Source organism: Podarcis bocagei (assembly GCF_964188305.1).
Source record: "Podarcis bocagei genome assembly, chromosome: 7".
NCBI lineage: Eukaryota > Metazoa > Chordata > Lepidosauria > Squamata > Lacertidae > Podarcis > Podarcis bocagei.
Genome location: NC_138132.1, coordinates 27,332,078 through 27,348,357, shown reverse-complemented (window position 1 = coordinate 27,348,357; position 16,280 = coordinate 27,332,078). Strand labels below are relative to the sequence as shown.

The 16,280-nt window shown below is 42.8% G+C and overlaps 1 protein-coding gene across 1 annotated transcript; it reads right to left on the bottom strand.

Moving 5' to 3' along the window:
- Nucleotides 1-728: 728 nt before the first annotated feature.
- Nucleotides 729-14,126, bottom strand: NUDC (nuclear distribution C, dynein complex regulator). Its single transcript, XM_081202737.1, has 9 exons — nt 13,921-14,126; nt 11,306-11,383; nt 8,514-8,717; nt 8,001-8,087; nt 7,506-7,619; nt 6,959-7,153; nt 6,330-6,413; nt 5,450-5,568; nt 729-2,162 (listed from the first exon to the last, which is right to left on the bottom strand). Exons 1-9 carry the CDS (start codon nt 14,014-14,016, stop codon nt 2,111-2,113), a joined length of 1,029 nt encoding a protein of 342 aa, XP_081058863.1. The 5' UTR covers nt 14,017-14,126; the 3' UTR covers nt 729-2,110.
- Nucleotides 14,127-16,280: the final 2,154 nt, after the last annotated feature.

The following is a 16,280-nucleotide window of genomic DNA, read 5'->3' as shown; positions in this document are numbered from 1 at the left end:
CTTGTACCCCAGAGGTTTTGGTCCTATGAGGCTCGTCACACCTTGCTAAGTCAATGGATAGAAGACAGGATAATCAGACTTGCAAGAGAAACACATTTCTGCAGGCACAAAACAGGTGAAAGCTTTGTGGTGTGCCAGCCAGCAAGGGTCGGTAGACAACCAAGGCCATTCCAAGGTTCAGAGGATGACAAAAGAGCACAATGGCACAGGGACACTGTATACTGTTGCCTCATGGTGGAAAGTCGAACAGTCATGGGATGGCCACAGGGCGCAAATGAATGGGGTCAATGGCCTGTAGTCAGCTTAGGAAAAAGGGGAAAGGTTGCAGCTTGCACCACAGGGAGCAGGGGTGGAACAGCCCACTGTCAAAGTATGTGAGGGGTGGCTGACAGCCTGGAATTTATTTAAAATGACAGGCTACAATGCTGTACATCAGTCTATGTCAACATGGTGCTCTCCAGGTGTTCAGAACTACAACTCCCATCAGCTGAAACCAGCACTGCCTTGAATGCCATATATTCTATGCCCTTGCCTATATTTTATTCCCAGTCACTGCTCTTCCTTCACTGGAAGAATGAGGGTTCATAAATACTCTAATTACAGTTTAGGAAGGTATGGACCATTTTTTCTTTAATATTCCATACCTTCATAAACTCTGTAAGAGCTTCTGGTGGCTCAAAAGTTATTCTGGTAGATGGATAACTGGAATATAGTCACATGACACCACATGAAAACACCACCTTTTTATTTATACATGCAGAATACAAGCTGTTTTTAAAGCAACCACCACAAAAAAAAGAACATGCAGAAGGCTCTTGCTTGGTATGTCCAACGCCGAAAGGGGAATGTATGTGGAGTCGCTTCAATGAGGTGGACAGCTGGTCTCTAACAAACCAGAGATCTGTCTGCCATCCAACATGTGTCTGTTGACAGCAGAAAAACCTTGCCTACTGCTAGTTTTAGGCACCAGCATTGTTTGTATGGATCAATTCATTTTAGCTACAACAAGCGTAGAGCAAGTCAACCTTTTTGAAGTAACTGATCACTTAACAGACCCTTCCTATTCCTATAAAATTGTTATGTAAGGCCAAATCACCAGCAGTATTGTAACAGGAAGGCTAAGGAAGTCATTCTGAAGGGCGAAAACCTCTAATATCTGGGGCAAATATACACAATTGAAGCTTTGAAATGGGTCCATCAGGGCCTGGCAGAAACAGCTGAGTGACAGATCCAAGTGGAACAACATGTAGGACTGATATACCAGATTCTGATGTGGCCTAAACCGTTTGATATTCCTACACGCCACCCATAAGCCTAAACAGAGATGCAAAAGCCATCTATAGCTTTTGCCTCCAAGCTTCTGAATGTAACACTTGAAATACTACAGTAACTTTAGAGGTTATAGAAAGTTCTGACAAGCAGATACATGGGTGCTTTGTGAAGCTGCTTCTCGTGCTTTCATTTTAACGTCTAATGGGAACTTTCTTGAGTGAAGTGCTTATCACTCCAACACAAGCTATTCCTTGCGAACAATGGTGCAAGTGCAACAAGCATGAGACACCCGTGGATCAAATTTGTCAGTAGTTTTTCTTGCGATGTCTGAAAATGCTCAGTATTGTTGCACTGAATTAGAAGTCTGCAGGGGTTGCTTTGTTTGTAGAATGAAGGCTGCAGGAAGATTTTCAGCTCTGATTTCAAGAGCAGGAGCAGGGAGAGTAGAGGATGACGAAGGCTGAGTGTCTCTCTTGCTACTTAAATTATTGTATTTTAAATACTTCCTAGACACTAAGCAAGAACCAAGGGACAATTTGATTCCATCAAGTACTCCCTTTTCCCATCACTCCTTTCTCTCCCTGAAATATTCTTTCCTGTACAAAGGTAAAATGGGCCTTAGGTGATTGATACTGCTGTTGAAAATCCAGAAGCATAAGCAGTGTGCTACATGGATTAACCAGTGCAGCTCTTTTTACACAGAAAGTTCACTCTGAGGTGATGTGAGCAGTCCAAGGGCTGGGTGAAACGACTATACTGTCCTGCTGATTTATTTTCATTTATATTTTATCCTAATGAGTTTAGAGGAGGGGAGGGGAGAAGAAAAAGGCCAACCATATCAGTTGAATTTTGCTTTTGAGAAATCCATTTCTGGATGCTGTTCCATGAACCTGTAAATATGAGAGAAGCACACATTAGTAGAAAAAGCTAAGGAAGAAGGATCAGCAAGGCAATGTTATGAGTACATGAAAATCAGTATTGCCCTCCCTAGGATCATGTACCTACTCTGAGTTTCACTTGCCAGGTAAAAAGGAATTTACTTTAAAAATCAGGATTGTGTTGCTGCTTTCAGCATTTATTTATAGCTCTTGTATGCTACTGTACACTCAAGACAGTTTATAAGAGTTACAGTTTTGGTTGACAGGTGCTTTGTTTTTTAAAAAAATTACATTGTTTTTATTATGGTTCACAAGCCTTGTGTTTTATTGGTTGATGTTTTACCACTGGGGGTTTGGGGAATTGCATCAAGCTGAAAACAGATCCCACACTTTGATGTTACCCATTTTGGTTGTTGCATATCGTGCCATGTTTGAGTACATGTGCAGTGTTAGGGAAGATGCCCTCAATGCTACATGATGTCAACTTCATTATGCAGTCTAACCAGCTGGCTCAGGGAAAAAGCCCACCTAGTCCAGCATTCCATTCTCACAGTGGCCAGCCAGATGCCAATAAGAAGCCCATAAGCAGGACTGCAGCACAACATTCTTTTCCCCACGTGTGATTCTCAGCAACTGGTATATACTTGTGAAAGGGTCTGTTTTGTGAAGGAAAACACACTACTGGCCCCTGGGCCATTATCTGAAAAATAAAGCAGCCTCTTAAATGTAGGCAGCTGTCATACTGGTTATTAAGGTCATTAAGCTACTGTGGGACCACCCTCCACCCTGTCTTGGAACATCACAGGTGACCCTGATATCATTATGACTCTGACTAACTGTAGCCTATGATGCTGCCTTAAGTCTCCCATTAGCAGTATCAGTAATATTGCCCCATAACGACGTACTACAGTTGTAAATGAGGAACGACAAATTAATCTACCGTGCCCTTGGGAACTATTAGCTTCAGTTCAGACACGTAGCACCTGGCTTATAGAAATGAGTTTTCAAGTCTATGCAAACATCATTTCTGTTTGTGCAATAAGAACACCATGGACTGAAGGGGAACCTTAGAGAAAAACATGTTTAAAAGTCAGGCTTCAGATCTTTCTGGAAGATTTGCTCTGACTTGGGTCTCTTTACCACCAAAACCATGCCAGGAACACTGCACAGAAGCATTCAATCTTTTATGCAGCACTTAGCTCATGCCCTTGTTCATTTTGGTGACAAATCTGTTCTTTATATTATATTTTTTGCAATTCTCCAGTTACAAATGAAAGAAAGAATATAGACACATTAACATTCAAACGAAGAGAAAATGTGGTGGTGGTGAAACAATATATGAAAGGAGACTGAAGGGAAAAGTGGGTTAAGGTGCATCAAGCACATGAAAGATACAGATGAATGATGATTCTGCAAGTTAGATCTTTATACATTGCCCAATTGATGGGATGAAGTTCAAAGCATTGCCTTAAAGTCACTCCACTGGACACATGCGTAGTCTGGCAAAACAGGCAAGTAGCTGGGTGGTCTATGCTAGTGAGCAACAGCAAAGAGATTGTATGCTTCCAAGTTACCAGGTTCCATACATTTGTCACCTGGCAAGTAATTTTGGACTGGCAATCTTAAAACTATCAGTCTGTATTTGTCCAGTAGCCACAGGCAGCAAAAAACCGTGCATGGGTGACTGAGTTTCCAGCAAAGCAACCAGGTAGGCTGCCAGAGGATAAAAATCATTGCCCAGCATAGAAATGTAGCAGGATGCCCATTTCTCATTTGCCAGCCAGCAGCAGGCCAGTAACTTTCGTGGGCTTTTTTACAAGACTGCTACAAATCCATTCTCTCACAACCTGTTTGCTTATTGTACTATTAAATGTACATCTAATGTGCTACAGTGGTGCCTCGCAAGACGAAAAGAATCCGTTCTGTGATTCTCTTCGTCTAGCGGTTTTTTCGTCTTGCGAAGCAAGCCCATTGACGGATTAGCGGATTAGCGCTATTAGCGTCTTTTAGCGGCTTATCTGCTGATCGGATCAGCTGATAAGCGGCTTAGCGGCTTAGAAAAAGGGGGGGGAGGGGAAAAAACCAGCAGGAACTCGCAAGACCCATAGGAGATTCGTTTTGCGAAGCACCTCCAAAACGGAAAACTCTTTTGTCTAGCGAGTTTTCCGTCTTGCAAGGCATTCGTCTTGCGGGGCACCACTGTATCTTGGATAAGAAAGAGGACACCTTTACTAGATGAATAACTGCACATGGTCTACTAGTGTATTTGAGGGTTGTTTGGCCCAAAGTCAATGAGCTCAGATGTGAAGCAGCTAAATTATTATTTAAATCAGTCTCCTTACCATTACAGCCATTAGCAGCAGTGAAGGGAAAATAGGATTCATGGTGGAAATCTTGAAAAAGACCCTGTTTTTGACTTGGACATATATTTGAGGAAAGTGCAAATTCTCAGCTCATCAGCAACACTAAAGACTTCTTCTGAAGCATTGAACGAAGCTCTACAGGTAACAGAAGCAGATGCTGCTGCATTTGATGCTTGCCAATATTAAGACAGCGCATAGCACCTCAGTTCTACTCAGAGTAAACCCACTGAAATTTATAGTTCTCAGCTGGTCATACCCATTAATTTCAGTGGAACCATTCTGAGGCTATGGATGCTGCTATTGTGATCAGCCTCTTGTTCTGGCTTTGAAGCACATGGCGATTACAGTCACACAGCACGTAATTGTGCCACGCAGAGATGGTACTGCCAGGTAGGTATCTGTGTGCCCTGTAGTTACCTTCTTTCCAACACAGAGAGCAGGAAGCATCACCCTGCATGGCCTTAACAGGATAATTACTCACAGAAGCATATAGACAACCTCTGCCAAACAGGGCAATAAAGCTATAAATGAATGTCTAGAGATCCATCTATTGCTGGGGTGAAAGAGGTTAGGCAATCTGGCTCTGAGGAAATTATAGTTACACACCACCTAATTGATCAAAGCCGAGATAGTACTGCCAGGTCATTTGTTCCTGGACAGTGCCCTACTCCCTGGACCTAGAGCTGAACTAGAGCTACAGATGAGCCATTTCTCACCAACAAGGACTTCTTGCATTCATTGGCCACCAAGATGTGGGTTGGTTTGTGATGCTGTTGACTATACGGATATTTTACTGATTTTGAATTTTAAACTATCAAGGGTACAGGTAATTTGGTGGTACAGCAATGCACAAATGCAGATATCTGTGCTCAGAGAGCGACCCTTCATACTTTCCCCTCATATTCCCCATGAGACACACAAACTGGTCTTACTCACTTTTTCAGGATGTCCTGCTTCTTCTGCTCATCAGATGTGGGGAGCCCCATTGATTTCTGCCGCTGGTCATACATCATTTTCTCCACCATGCTGCGGGTTTCACTGTCCAGATCTGATAACTGGTTGCAACGGGAACAAAGCAATGTGGTTTCACTATGGTGTTGGGAATAATTGAGATTCATGCCCCAGCCCTTTCCTTCTCAGCACTTTCTAGCTGCTGCCTTCCTGGCAGCAGTGTATACCAAGGATCTCTGAGTCACGGGCTGAGCAGCCAGAACCATTGCTGGCAGCAGCATATAAAAGGAGAAACCTGTGCCTCTTTAGGGAAGCACACCAACTTCTGAGAACCACAGGACTGTGTGTAATGACTTTGTGTTCTATGAGTTCTCCCATTGAAGATGGCACAAAATCTTGACAATTTTTGAACCAAGGAAAGGTATTCATTGTGGGAAATACATCAGGAAAGGACAGTGACAGAGCATTTGCTTTCTATGCAGAAGTTCAATCCATGGCATTTCTAGGAACGGCTAGGGAAGACCCCTGTCTGAGACCCTGGGGAGCTGCTGCCAATCAGTATAGACAATACTGAGCTAGATAAACCAATGGTCTGATCTGACAGAAGACAGCTTCCTCTGTTCTGACCCAGTGAACACTATCAAATGATGAACTCTCCAGATGAATAGTATATGTACTTGTTCCATGAAACAACAAGCTATCACTCATCCTTTTAAATAAAAAATTAAGAGCATGAAATGAGCCCTGTTGGATCACACCAAAGGCTTATCTGGTCCAACATCCTGATTCTTACAGTAGCCAACAAGATGCCTGTCGAAAGCCCACAAGCAGGGCATGACCACAACTGAGCAGGAAAAGCACTCACTTTTGAGTTCTCTGGGTTAATTTTCTTGGTGTTAATCTCTGGGTCTGTTTGGACTAACTTGTTCCACCATTCCATCTTGTTGATCTAAAAGAAACAAGATTGCAGAATTAAATGTTTTCACAACCAGCGTTATTCATTAAAATTGTTAGTGTAGGCCAGGGCAACCCAAAGTAATTTACAACCAAAAAGGCAGTAAAGCCAAGAGGAAACAGATTAAAAAAATATCACCCACTTCCTAAAAGGCTGCAGAGAGTTTAAGACCAAAGACCTCGTTATAGGGAAAAGTTTTTGCCTAGTGCCTAAATATATATAATGACGGTGCCAGGTGAACCTCCCTGGTGAGAGCATTCCACGGAAAGGAGTACCTGCTCTGAAAAGCAGGGGGTGAGGAAGGGGACGTGGGATAGAAAGGGAGGTGGCCAAAGATTTTCAGATAACATCCTGGCCTTGTGGCTCACTGTGGCATGGTGGCCCATTTGATTTGGATGATCAGACAAAACAAAAAGTATTCATATTGCGAGCTCCGTTTTTGAAGCTCCTCTCTTCAACTGGACATTCAACAGCACATTCAAGAATTTACAACTCTACCAAAATTAGGCATGAACATGGTCTGAATCTTTTGCTGTTACCTTCTCCAGATGCACAGTGACTATTTTCCCATCCTCAATCAGCCATGAACTCTCCTCCACCTTCACCTCATTATATAAGTCTTCGTCAATCACAGGTGGGTGGCCCTTCAGTCCCACCTTCAAGTGCCGTCTCTGTATGTCGACCAACATATCCTTACCCTTCAGCCTGAAGTTGACTTTAAATGGGACGGCCAGCTAGATAGGAGAGGGAGCGAGAGGGAGCATTGAATCCACACATATAAACCTCTGGTACAGACAATTTGTTAACCGTTACTTGCGGCAATCTATTCCGCCACAGATGCTATATCAGGTCTCCAAGTTTTTTCTTTCTGGAACTGATTCTGTGTCCCAAACTAGTATAGTCTGAAACAGTCATTAATTAACAAGACTGAGACCCAGGAACAACAACTCCCAATGTTATTCACCTCCCGTCTGTATTTCCCCCCCTTAACAATCAATGCAGGACATACTTGTCTTTTTATGACTCATCATTAAGTTTATCACCTAGTTAAAACATCTCGTTCTTTTTAAAAACACCTATACTTACATCCAGTTCAGAGAGGGTCTGTGTCCACCTGTAGTTTGGAAGGTCTGCCCCATTCCCAGAGTTTGGTTTAAGCTTGCCTTTGTCCTTCTCATCTTCTTCTTCCTCATCTGTATCCTAGACAAAACACAGCAAAAAGTAAAAATACCTCTTAGTATTCAACTTTTAGCAAGCCAATTTCATGTAGTCTTTTTCCTGCCTGTTGTATCTTCTGTATAATTGGTGGTTCAGAGGTTCTGCATGAACCTTCTTGAAAGATTATCTTGCTCATGAATCTAGTTTTTAATAGTTCTAAGGCCTCAACAACTCCTATGTGGGTTCTTTGAAACAAAGCAATCCAGAGGTTTTCCAGTGTTCACATGTATAAACCCTAGAATTCTATTCTGGTAAGCATACTGTGTGAGCATCCACCACCAAAAACCATCTTAAACAAATGTAGGTTTAAGATGGGAACCAATATCTGTTCACAAGTTTCAAAAACTTATGAGAATACATTACCTGTTTGCTGGACTCAGGAGATTCCACTGGATTCTCAGCAGGCTTGGAAGGGATACCTTGGGCCTCATTTTCTTTCTTCTCTTTTTTCTGTTTTAGAAGATAACAGTTGAGATCTACAAACTTCTGTGAAATGTTATTTACTGTTAATAGCAGTAGCACCCTGCCCCTTTGTTAGTTCAAAGTGGCTGGGGGGAGGGCTTTTTGCTACTTCAAAGCACTGTAAGTAGTTGTGATGATTTTGCCACGTGGAACATTGTGGGGAATTTCCAGATACAGAATGTATAATGGTCTGGGAAGTGCTATGCCTTAGAACATAAGCAAAGAGAAGGAACTGATTGGAGATATTCTAAGACAGTATCAAAATAATTCTATAGGAGTTGATGCTTTCATGGTTGGTTAAATGCAGTCTTCAGTCAAATGGAAAGCCACTGATAACCTATCAAGCCAGACATAAGCAATATACTTGTTTTTCCATTACAGTGAAGATCCAGTTACAACAAATGGGATTCACACCTGGTCAATTTCCAGTTGCAACCTTTCTGCCTCCTCCTCAGTCAGTTCTTTAATCCTTGGCTCACTTTCTTCCTGTTTTTCTTCTTTGGCAAGTTTTGCAGCACGCTCTGCTTTCTCCCGCTTTTCTGCCTCTTGACGGGCCTTCTTCTCTTTCTGTGCTTTCAGAGCCAGCTTGTTGTGGCGACTGAATGTCTCTGTGATTAACTGAGGAGATGGAATAAATCCTGTGAAAAACTAGTTAAGAAGCAGCATCCTGTAGTAGATAAAATGGCTTTATCTTTCTCTGTGGTCTAACTTAAGGCGGGCTCTTCTATCAAAGGAAGGGACTGCTTAGTATCAATTCCACCCCCACCCCTCCAATTTGATACATTTGGTGATACAGGGGATCAGGATTACTTTCATATCACTTTCAAGTTCTATCATCAGCCAATATATTATGGGGCCGGACACATGATGTGACCACCATTAGCTATAGAAAGGATATTAATTAATTAAATTTCTAGATCACCCTTCATCATAAGAATAAACCTCAGGGAGGTTCACAGAATAAAATACAAGATAAAATACAAGAAAATAATTAAAGCAAAAACAATAATGCCCGCGCCCCACAAACACATTTAAAAGGCTGTAGAATATTAATCTGCCAAAGGCCTGACTAAAGAGGAATGTTTTTGTTTGACACCTAAAAATATATACAGTGGTACCTTGGTTTAAGAACAGCTTAGTTTATGAACAACTTGGATTAAGAATGCTGCAAACCCAGAAGTGTTTTGGTTTGTGAACTTTGCCTTGGAAGCAGAACATGTTCCGCTTCCTGTTGAATGTAAATTGAGTCACCCGCTGCTATGGGAAAGCACACCTTGGTTTAAGAATGCTTTGGTTTAAGAACGGACTTCTGGAACGGATTACGTTTGTAAACCAAGGTACCACTGTACTGAAGGAGCCAGGCGAACCTCCCCGGGGAGAGCATTCCACAAACGGGGAGCCACTACAGAAAAGGAGGCACGTGAATAAGGGCCTCAGATGATGAATGCAGAGTCAGGGACAATTTGTATGGGGAGAGGCGGTCCCTGAAGTACTGAGGTCTTGAGATTCCTATCAACTAGGGAGCTTTTCTTCCATCAGGACTCATTAAAAAAAGTTACTTGCAGTAACTTATCAGCCCTTTTCCCAAGAGCCTAGAGTTGGAATGACAGGAATACCTTTGCCCACAATTCAGGGAAGAGAGAGAGAGGGGGGTGTGGGGAGAGGAGAGAGACTGAAGGTCAGGGCTCCAATATGTTTGCTGCAAGAGGTGATGTAGTCATCTGACTGCATAACAGACTGAATTTTAAGAATTCCTGCTGCTGGGTGACCTTCACAGCTGCTGCAGCAACTAAAGGCCATGAACAGAAGCACTGACATTGGAACACATGATCCAGCGTGCCCTTTGGACAGTGACATGTTGAAGACTTGCGCCTACTAAAAAACAGATTAAAATCTTGTGTCTCACATTTAAAAAATATAGAAGCAATCTTTAGATAGTGTGTAACTTAGATATGAATTGAGAAATTTATGGTTCCATCCATAATATGGAATCTGACTTGTTAGCATAGACTCTGGTGGCTGTAACTGAATTGTATGTTTCTACTGGCCTCCCCCCTCTCATTTTATCAACTTTTTAAAAAGCAGAAAAGCATTCCTCTGTAACATGAATTCCTGTTTCCATGTCCCTAACACCTATTGTTCCACAATGTCCACTGGCTTCTTGCATTCCTCCGGATTCTGCCAGGTAAAGAAAAATCCAAACTCTTAAATCCCTCAACTTTTCCCCACTTTAAATATTAATATTCCGCCCCCCCCAAACAAATGCAACACAAAAGAAAACCTTGTTGCAATAATCCCACTTCCACTTCTTATATTGACTTGAGAAACAGGCTTGGATTGAACTTCTAAGGACAAAAGGAATGGCCTGGGGAAATGGAAAGTATCTCAGAGGGCAATCTGGCAACCTGTAGCGTTAATGATGCATAGAGGGGTGCAATATCTCACTTCTTATACAAGGCCTCATTTAAGACCTCAGTGGTTTAAAAAAACCCTCCACATTTCTAGAGTTTATTTAATCTAATTCCTAGTGTGTGTGTGGGTTTTTTTTTTTGGGGGGGGGGATGCAGATTTCTCTGAAGTTCTTACATTCACTGGAAGATTAAGTAAGAGTTGTCAAATTCTAAAAGTAGGCTATGTCATATGCTTCCCTCCTAAAATTAGCAAAGGAACTAAATAATCACATAGCATCTAAGATCACCAGCAGCATTTCTCACATTGTTAAGCAAACTTTTCTATTGGGGGTGGGGGCGGGGGAAAAGCTACCACTGCAGAAGTGGACTTTAGTGCTTTTCTAGGAGTGAACAAACAGAGCAAGCTGGAATTATTGATCCATTGGTGTCTGTTGGAGTTAACTCAGTACGTCTCAGCATGCTTGCTTTTGAAGCTAGCCTTTGTTCAAACAGCAGCCAAAAAAAATCACAACCAAACAACATCTCCACTCTCCAAAAAGGTTGTTAGTAGTGTCATCTGCAGATGTGTATATGCTCCTGGCCTTTCACAACTGAGACGTGTGTTTATTGGGGCTCACCTTATACCTGTGATAGCTCTGCTGTGGCTGTTTTTAATTCTGAATTTTAAATTGCTGCAACACTCCCTGGGACCTGCTGGTGAAGGGCGGGTGGGAAACCCAGCCAGATGGGCAGGGTATAAGTAATAAATTATATTATTATTATTATAAATTTAACAACAACTGATAAACAGGATACCTTCTCAGCAGCACCCTCTTCTCCTCCTACAAAGAAATCAGTCTTGCGTCTCAAGAAGCTAAAAAAGGTGTTCACAAGCTGTAAGGAAAGGATACAATATGTTTTCAAGAACTTGTTCCAAACTCCACAATGAGGAATATGCTCTTTAAAAATTCAATGTCTCTTACAAGTGATCTGATTTGTAAAAGAGCTCCCAATATTGTTTCAGTAGCAATGCAATATATGATATAAATGGCTGCTAATAATATTTCACTATCAAACTTTGCTTTCATGATGTCAAAATGCTAAATGCCTTCTTATATACCGATCTGTTCCTGTTAGGTTATACATAATGGGAACTGAAGCTCTCAAAGAGGATGTGCAAAAACAAAAAATGGCAAGGGAGAAGTTGGTTAGTTGGACAAACAATTTTGTTTTTAATTCATATTTTTTCCACTATATATATATATATAAGATTGACTGCCACTGCAAGATGATGTGATGGCCACAAACTTAGTCAGCTTTTAAAAAGGATTTGGCAAATTCATGGAGCAAAGCACTATTTACCATGATAGCTAAATGGAAGCTCAATATTTCATAACAGCAGGAAACCCATCGCCCTCCAACTGCTGTTAGATACCAATCCCCATCAACCCTAAAAGCAAATCACGTTACTCAACTGCAGTGTGATTTGCTTTATTATCAAGCCCAACAACCCAGAAGATGGAAAACCACTGTTTGGCTCAAAAATCAATAATTATCTAGAAGCTAGCTAGTTCAAAAACATTTAGATAAGTCTATGGTCACAGTTCCTAAGGACTTCAATAGGCTAAGATCCATGTAACCTAGGAACCAGCAGCAAGGCAGATGCCACTTAGGTGCTTACAAGCAGAATGTGAAAAAGGCTTTCTCTCCAGCATAAAGTATTCCGATACTGGCTCTATAGAGCAGAGATGTGCAGCCAGTATCCCTCTAGATGTTACAAAACTAAAATTGCCACCATCTCTGGCTGCTGGAGTTGATGGAAGTTGGCATTGCAATAGTTGACAGATCATGGGTTCCCCACCCATACAAAATTTGGAGCTTCCATTTACCTATCATGGCTAATAGTAACAGGCTTTTGCTCCATGAATTTGCCAGATCCTCCTTAAAGCTATCTAAGCTTGTGACCATCATCCTATAAATTTATTTTGGAAAACAGTTCTTTTGACCAGTCCTGCACCTGTTATTAGGTGACCATGAGTTTTAATATTATAAGGGGAAACTGTTTTCTATAGAGGTCAATATAAATGAAACTGGAAACTTTTGCTTTATGAAACTTAAGTGTATTACAATGATGTCCGTACATGTGATCTTAACACCTTTTGCTGTCTGTTCATGGCACACTTAGATCAACATTTTATGTATCCTTGAATGGCAACAGAAGTTGGATTCTTGTCAAGAAATGGATTTTTAGGGTCTATGCTGTTATCTTTCATTAAAACACAGGAATTTCCTCCTATGTCATAAATCAGCATCACATAATACTGAAGGGTTGTCTTATGCAAAAAGCCTACTGTGTTGTCTAAACAGGTGCTTTCTACATTGCACAGAAGCACATACAGGCATCCCCACACTTATGCAGAGAATACTTTCCGGACCTCCACACGTATAAGTGAAATCATGTAAAGTGGGGAACACCCTCTGCATGCCTATTTCCCCCTGCTCTCCAATCCAGACCAAAATATCTAAAGTTGAAGCTCTGGGGCCAGATGGAGGCTGTGCAGAAAAGCAGCTGTCAGGCTGGGAGGCTGAGCAGCCTAAACAAAGCCCAGCTGTGCCTCCAGTCTCTGCAGGGCATCCTCAGCTTTCAGTGACATCCTCTTCGGGCTCCAGGAAGGGTCTTCTCACAAGCCATGAGGACTCTCCAGCTCTCTCCTGCCATTTCCTGGTAGGATTAAAGTTATTTATTTATTTCCTGGCACTGTGCCTATATGCAGTTGCAGATGGGTAGAATGCACTAAGAGGTGTGTGTGTGCCTATACTTTGAAGGTACCATTTCAAACTTTTTCATGGTGCTTCTGGACCTCTCCCAAATTCTAATGCAAGGCATTCACACATTTCCATTATATCAAGCCACAAAGTGAGTACTATGCTGGCTATCAATGCATCTCCTAGAGACAGGGTACTAGTTATATGAACCATAAATCTGACCTAGAAGAAATAATAAAACAGTGTCAGAATACAGTGGGTTAAAGTAATTGGGCAAAAAATTCGAGATGTTGCCTCCCACTCCTGGAGCAACCCCTCAGCCCTCACCGCATATGTCCAAAATAATTGCTCCAGAGATTCCCCACTCCTCTGGAGCATATTTGGAGGAGGTGTGGGGAGATGCAGGGGAGGGAAAGAGGAAGGTGAAGTCATCCAATTTGGTGGCCATCAGTTGCATTTCATGCCATGCAGGCAGCAGCTGTCGCCTGCTGCTCTTCACCAGGAAACGGTATTGGGAGAGAAGGGAAATCCTGAGGGGGAGGGGAAAAGGCGGCTAGGCCAGCGAGGGGGTTCGCGAAAGAGAGACTCCAGGAAGGGAGACCGTTTAACGGCGGAGCGGGAGGAGAACTCGGATGAAGGGCCTCCCTTCCTGCCCTCCATCTTACCTCCCGGACGCCGCCTTGGTGCTGCTGGGCCATCGCGAGCAACATGCCGTCGAAGCGCTCCTCGCTATCCGTCCCATCCTCCCCGCTGGCCCCCATCGCCCGCTTAGCCGCTTCGCTCTTATTTCAGCTTCGACCACAGACGCTCCGGCCTTGCTCCTCTGTTACCAGCACGCTCCGTCAGTGGCGCCCCCGGAAGCGGAAACAACGCGCACTCGCCGAACCCGTTCCTCGGCAGGCTTCTGGCCAACCGCCGGCTTCTCTGCGTTAACTGGCAAGCGTTTCGTCCAATCAGAGATAAAAGGGAAGGTCAGGGGACGAACCGTTGGTGGCGGTGTTGGGCTCCGTTTGGCGTCCGTTTCCGTGGTTACCGTTTTCCGATGCGCGCGAAGGACGACGGGAAGCTCTAGAAAGCTCTCGTTCACTCCGGACGCGCGCGGAGTCTAAAGCTCCCACGTTGGTCGCACCGAGGCTTGGTGTTTATTTATGGCTTGAAATAACGAATTAAGGCGGGAGCTCTGTATTCGCTTACCATGGGAGTTCACCCCATTGAACTCAATGGGGTTTACTCCTGAGCAGGCGTGTGGGGTTGCGCTGTAATCTGTGGGTCCCCAGATGATGTTGAACTACAACTCCCATCACCCCTAGCTAGCAAGGCCAGAGCTCAGGGATGATGGGAGTTGTAGTTCAACAACATCTGGGGACCCACAGATTGAGAACCGCTAAGCCTTGCTTGCATGCGTTTTATCTGTTTATTAAAGTTGCATCTTGACGTTCCTCCAATAAACCCAGAGTGCCATCACAACAACCCTGCGAGGTATTGCAGGTGGAGATTTAACTGGCCCTGGCCCAAGGTCGTCCGCTGGATTTCTTGACACTGCACATTTCAGTCCAGGGCTGTTCACAGCCTCACACAACAAACATTAAACATGCTTTGAGTCTGATGTTCTCCAGCTCTTCAGTTTTAGAATTCCTGAATATTGTATCTTTAAAAGCAACAGGGAGATAGTTAAGTAATGTGTCCTTTTCAAAAAGGTGATGGTGGTGGTAGGAGAATTAATCACACCCAAATGTACAACTGAAATGAAAATAACGTATGCCAGTCCTGGCAACCACCACCACCACCTAGTGAGTTTATAGTAAATGAAAGATTAGAACTGGGTCCCCTAGTTTGTAGCTCAGTCTCTTAGCCACCATGCTATGCCATAAATAAATAAATAAAAATAATAAATGTACTTCAGCACAATCTTATTCTACTTGTTCAGAAATGAGCCCTACAGACAAGGTGTTTAGGATTGCAGACTATTGCATCTTCATCTCATGAGCTTCTAGGTCAGGACTAGGGCTCCTGTGGCCCTCCAGATGTTTGTTGAACTACAACTTCCACCCGCAGTGAACATGGGTCATGGTGGCTGGGGCTGATGGGAACTGGAGTCCAATAATATCTGGAGGGCCAGATATTGTTTTCCATTTTTGTTCTAGATGGAAAGACATGGAGTGCTAGGAATCCGCATCTTTCCTGGCTCTCTCCAGTCTTGTGATTTTGCTTTATTTCAGCATTAGCATTCAGGGGCTCCTTTGATCTTCAAAGCAGGATAAAAACAATCCATCTGGGGAAGTCCACCTAAAGCCCTTCCTATGGAGCAATCAACAATTCAGGAAATTGCACAAGGCAAGGTCATCAGAAAGAAACACCTTCTATTCCGCAGACTTCAAGGGTTAAAGTCCATCGATTCAGGCCTAAAGCCAACTTTAGTTCACAAGCGGTCATTCCCGTTTGTAAAAGTTAGAAGATATGTGCAATTTAAAAAGTTGCTAAGAAATGTACAGCCTGAATCTAACATGTTTACATCCAAGTCTAGTAAGTTCACCTCAACTGTTTTACCATGAAATTTCCTTGGTTATACCTTTCCCCAGTAAACCATTGTCCCTCCAGAGCTCCTATTTTTGTCTTTTAGATTGTGTCTTTAAAAGTCTTATACCACTAAAGCACACTCAAAGCACATTCTTTCACTCAAAGAATTCTAAGTTGGTCTCTAAGGTGCTACTGGACATTTTTATTTATTTATTTCAACTGCGTCAGACCAACACGGCTACCTACCTGAATCAAAGAATTCTGGGCATTTTAAGGGCTGAAGGGAATCGTAACTCTGTGAGTGGTAAACCACAGTTCTCAGGATTCTTTGTGTAAAGCCATGTGCTTTAAATGTGTGTTAAAAGTATGGTGCATACACAGTTGATGTGTGTGTGTTGTGTGTTATTCCCACAGCAACTTCAAAGTTTGCAAGGCAAAATGAGAATGACATTGTATACAGCTTGGGTTCACTTGGAGGAGGTTTTAAAACTGGAAGAGATATAGAAAC

Excerpts from the sequence above, each read along its gene's own strand:
- NUDC (XM_081202737.1), bottom strand. The coding sequence starts at position 14,016 with ATGGGGGCCAGCGGGGAGGATGGGACGGATAGCGAGGAGCGCTTCGAC. Across the intron at positions 7,620-8,000 it reads CTCCTGAGTCCAGCAAACAG|GATACAGATGAGGAAGAAGA; the intron begins GTAATGTATTCT and ends TGTTTTGTCTAG. Across the intron at positions 2,163-5,449 it reads AAGCAGGACATCCTGAAAAA|GTTCATGGAACAGCATCCAG; the intron begins GTGAGTAAGACC and ends TCATATTTACAG.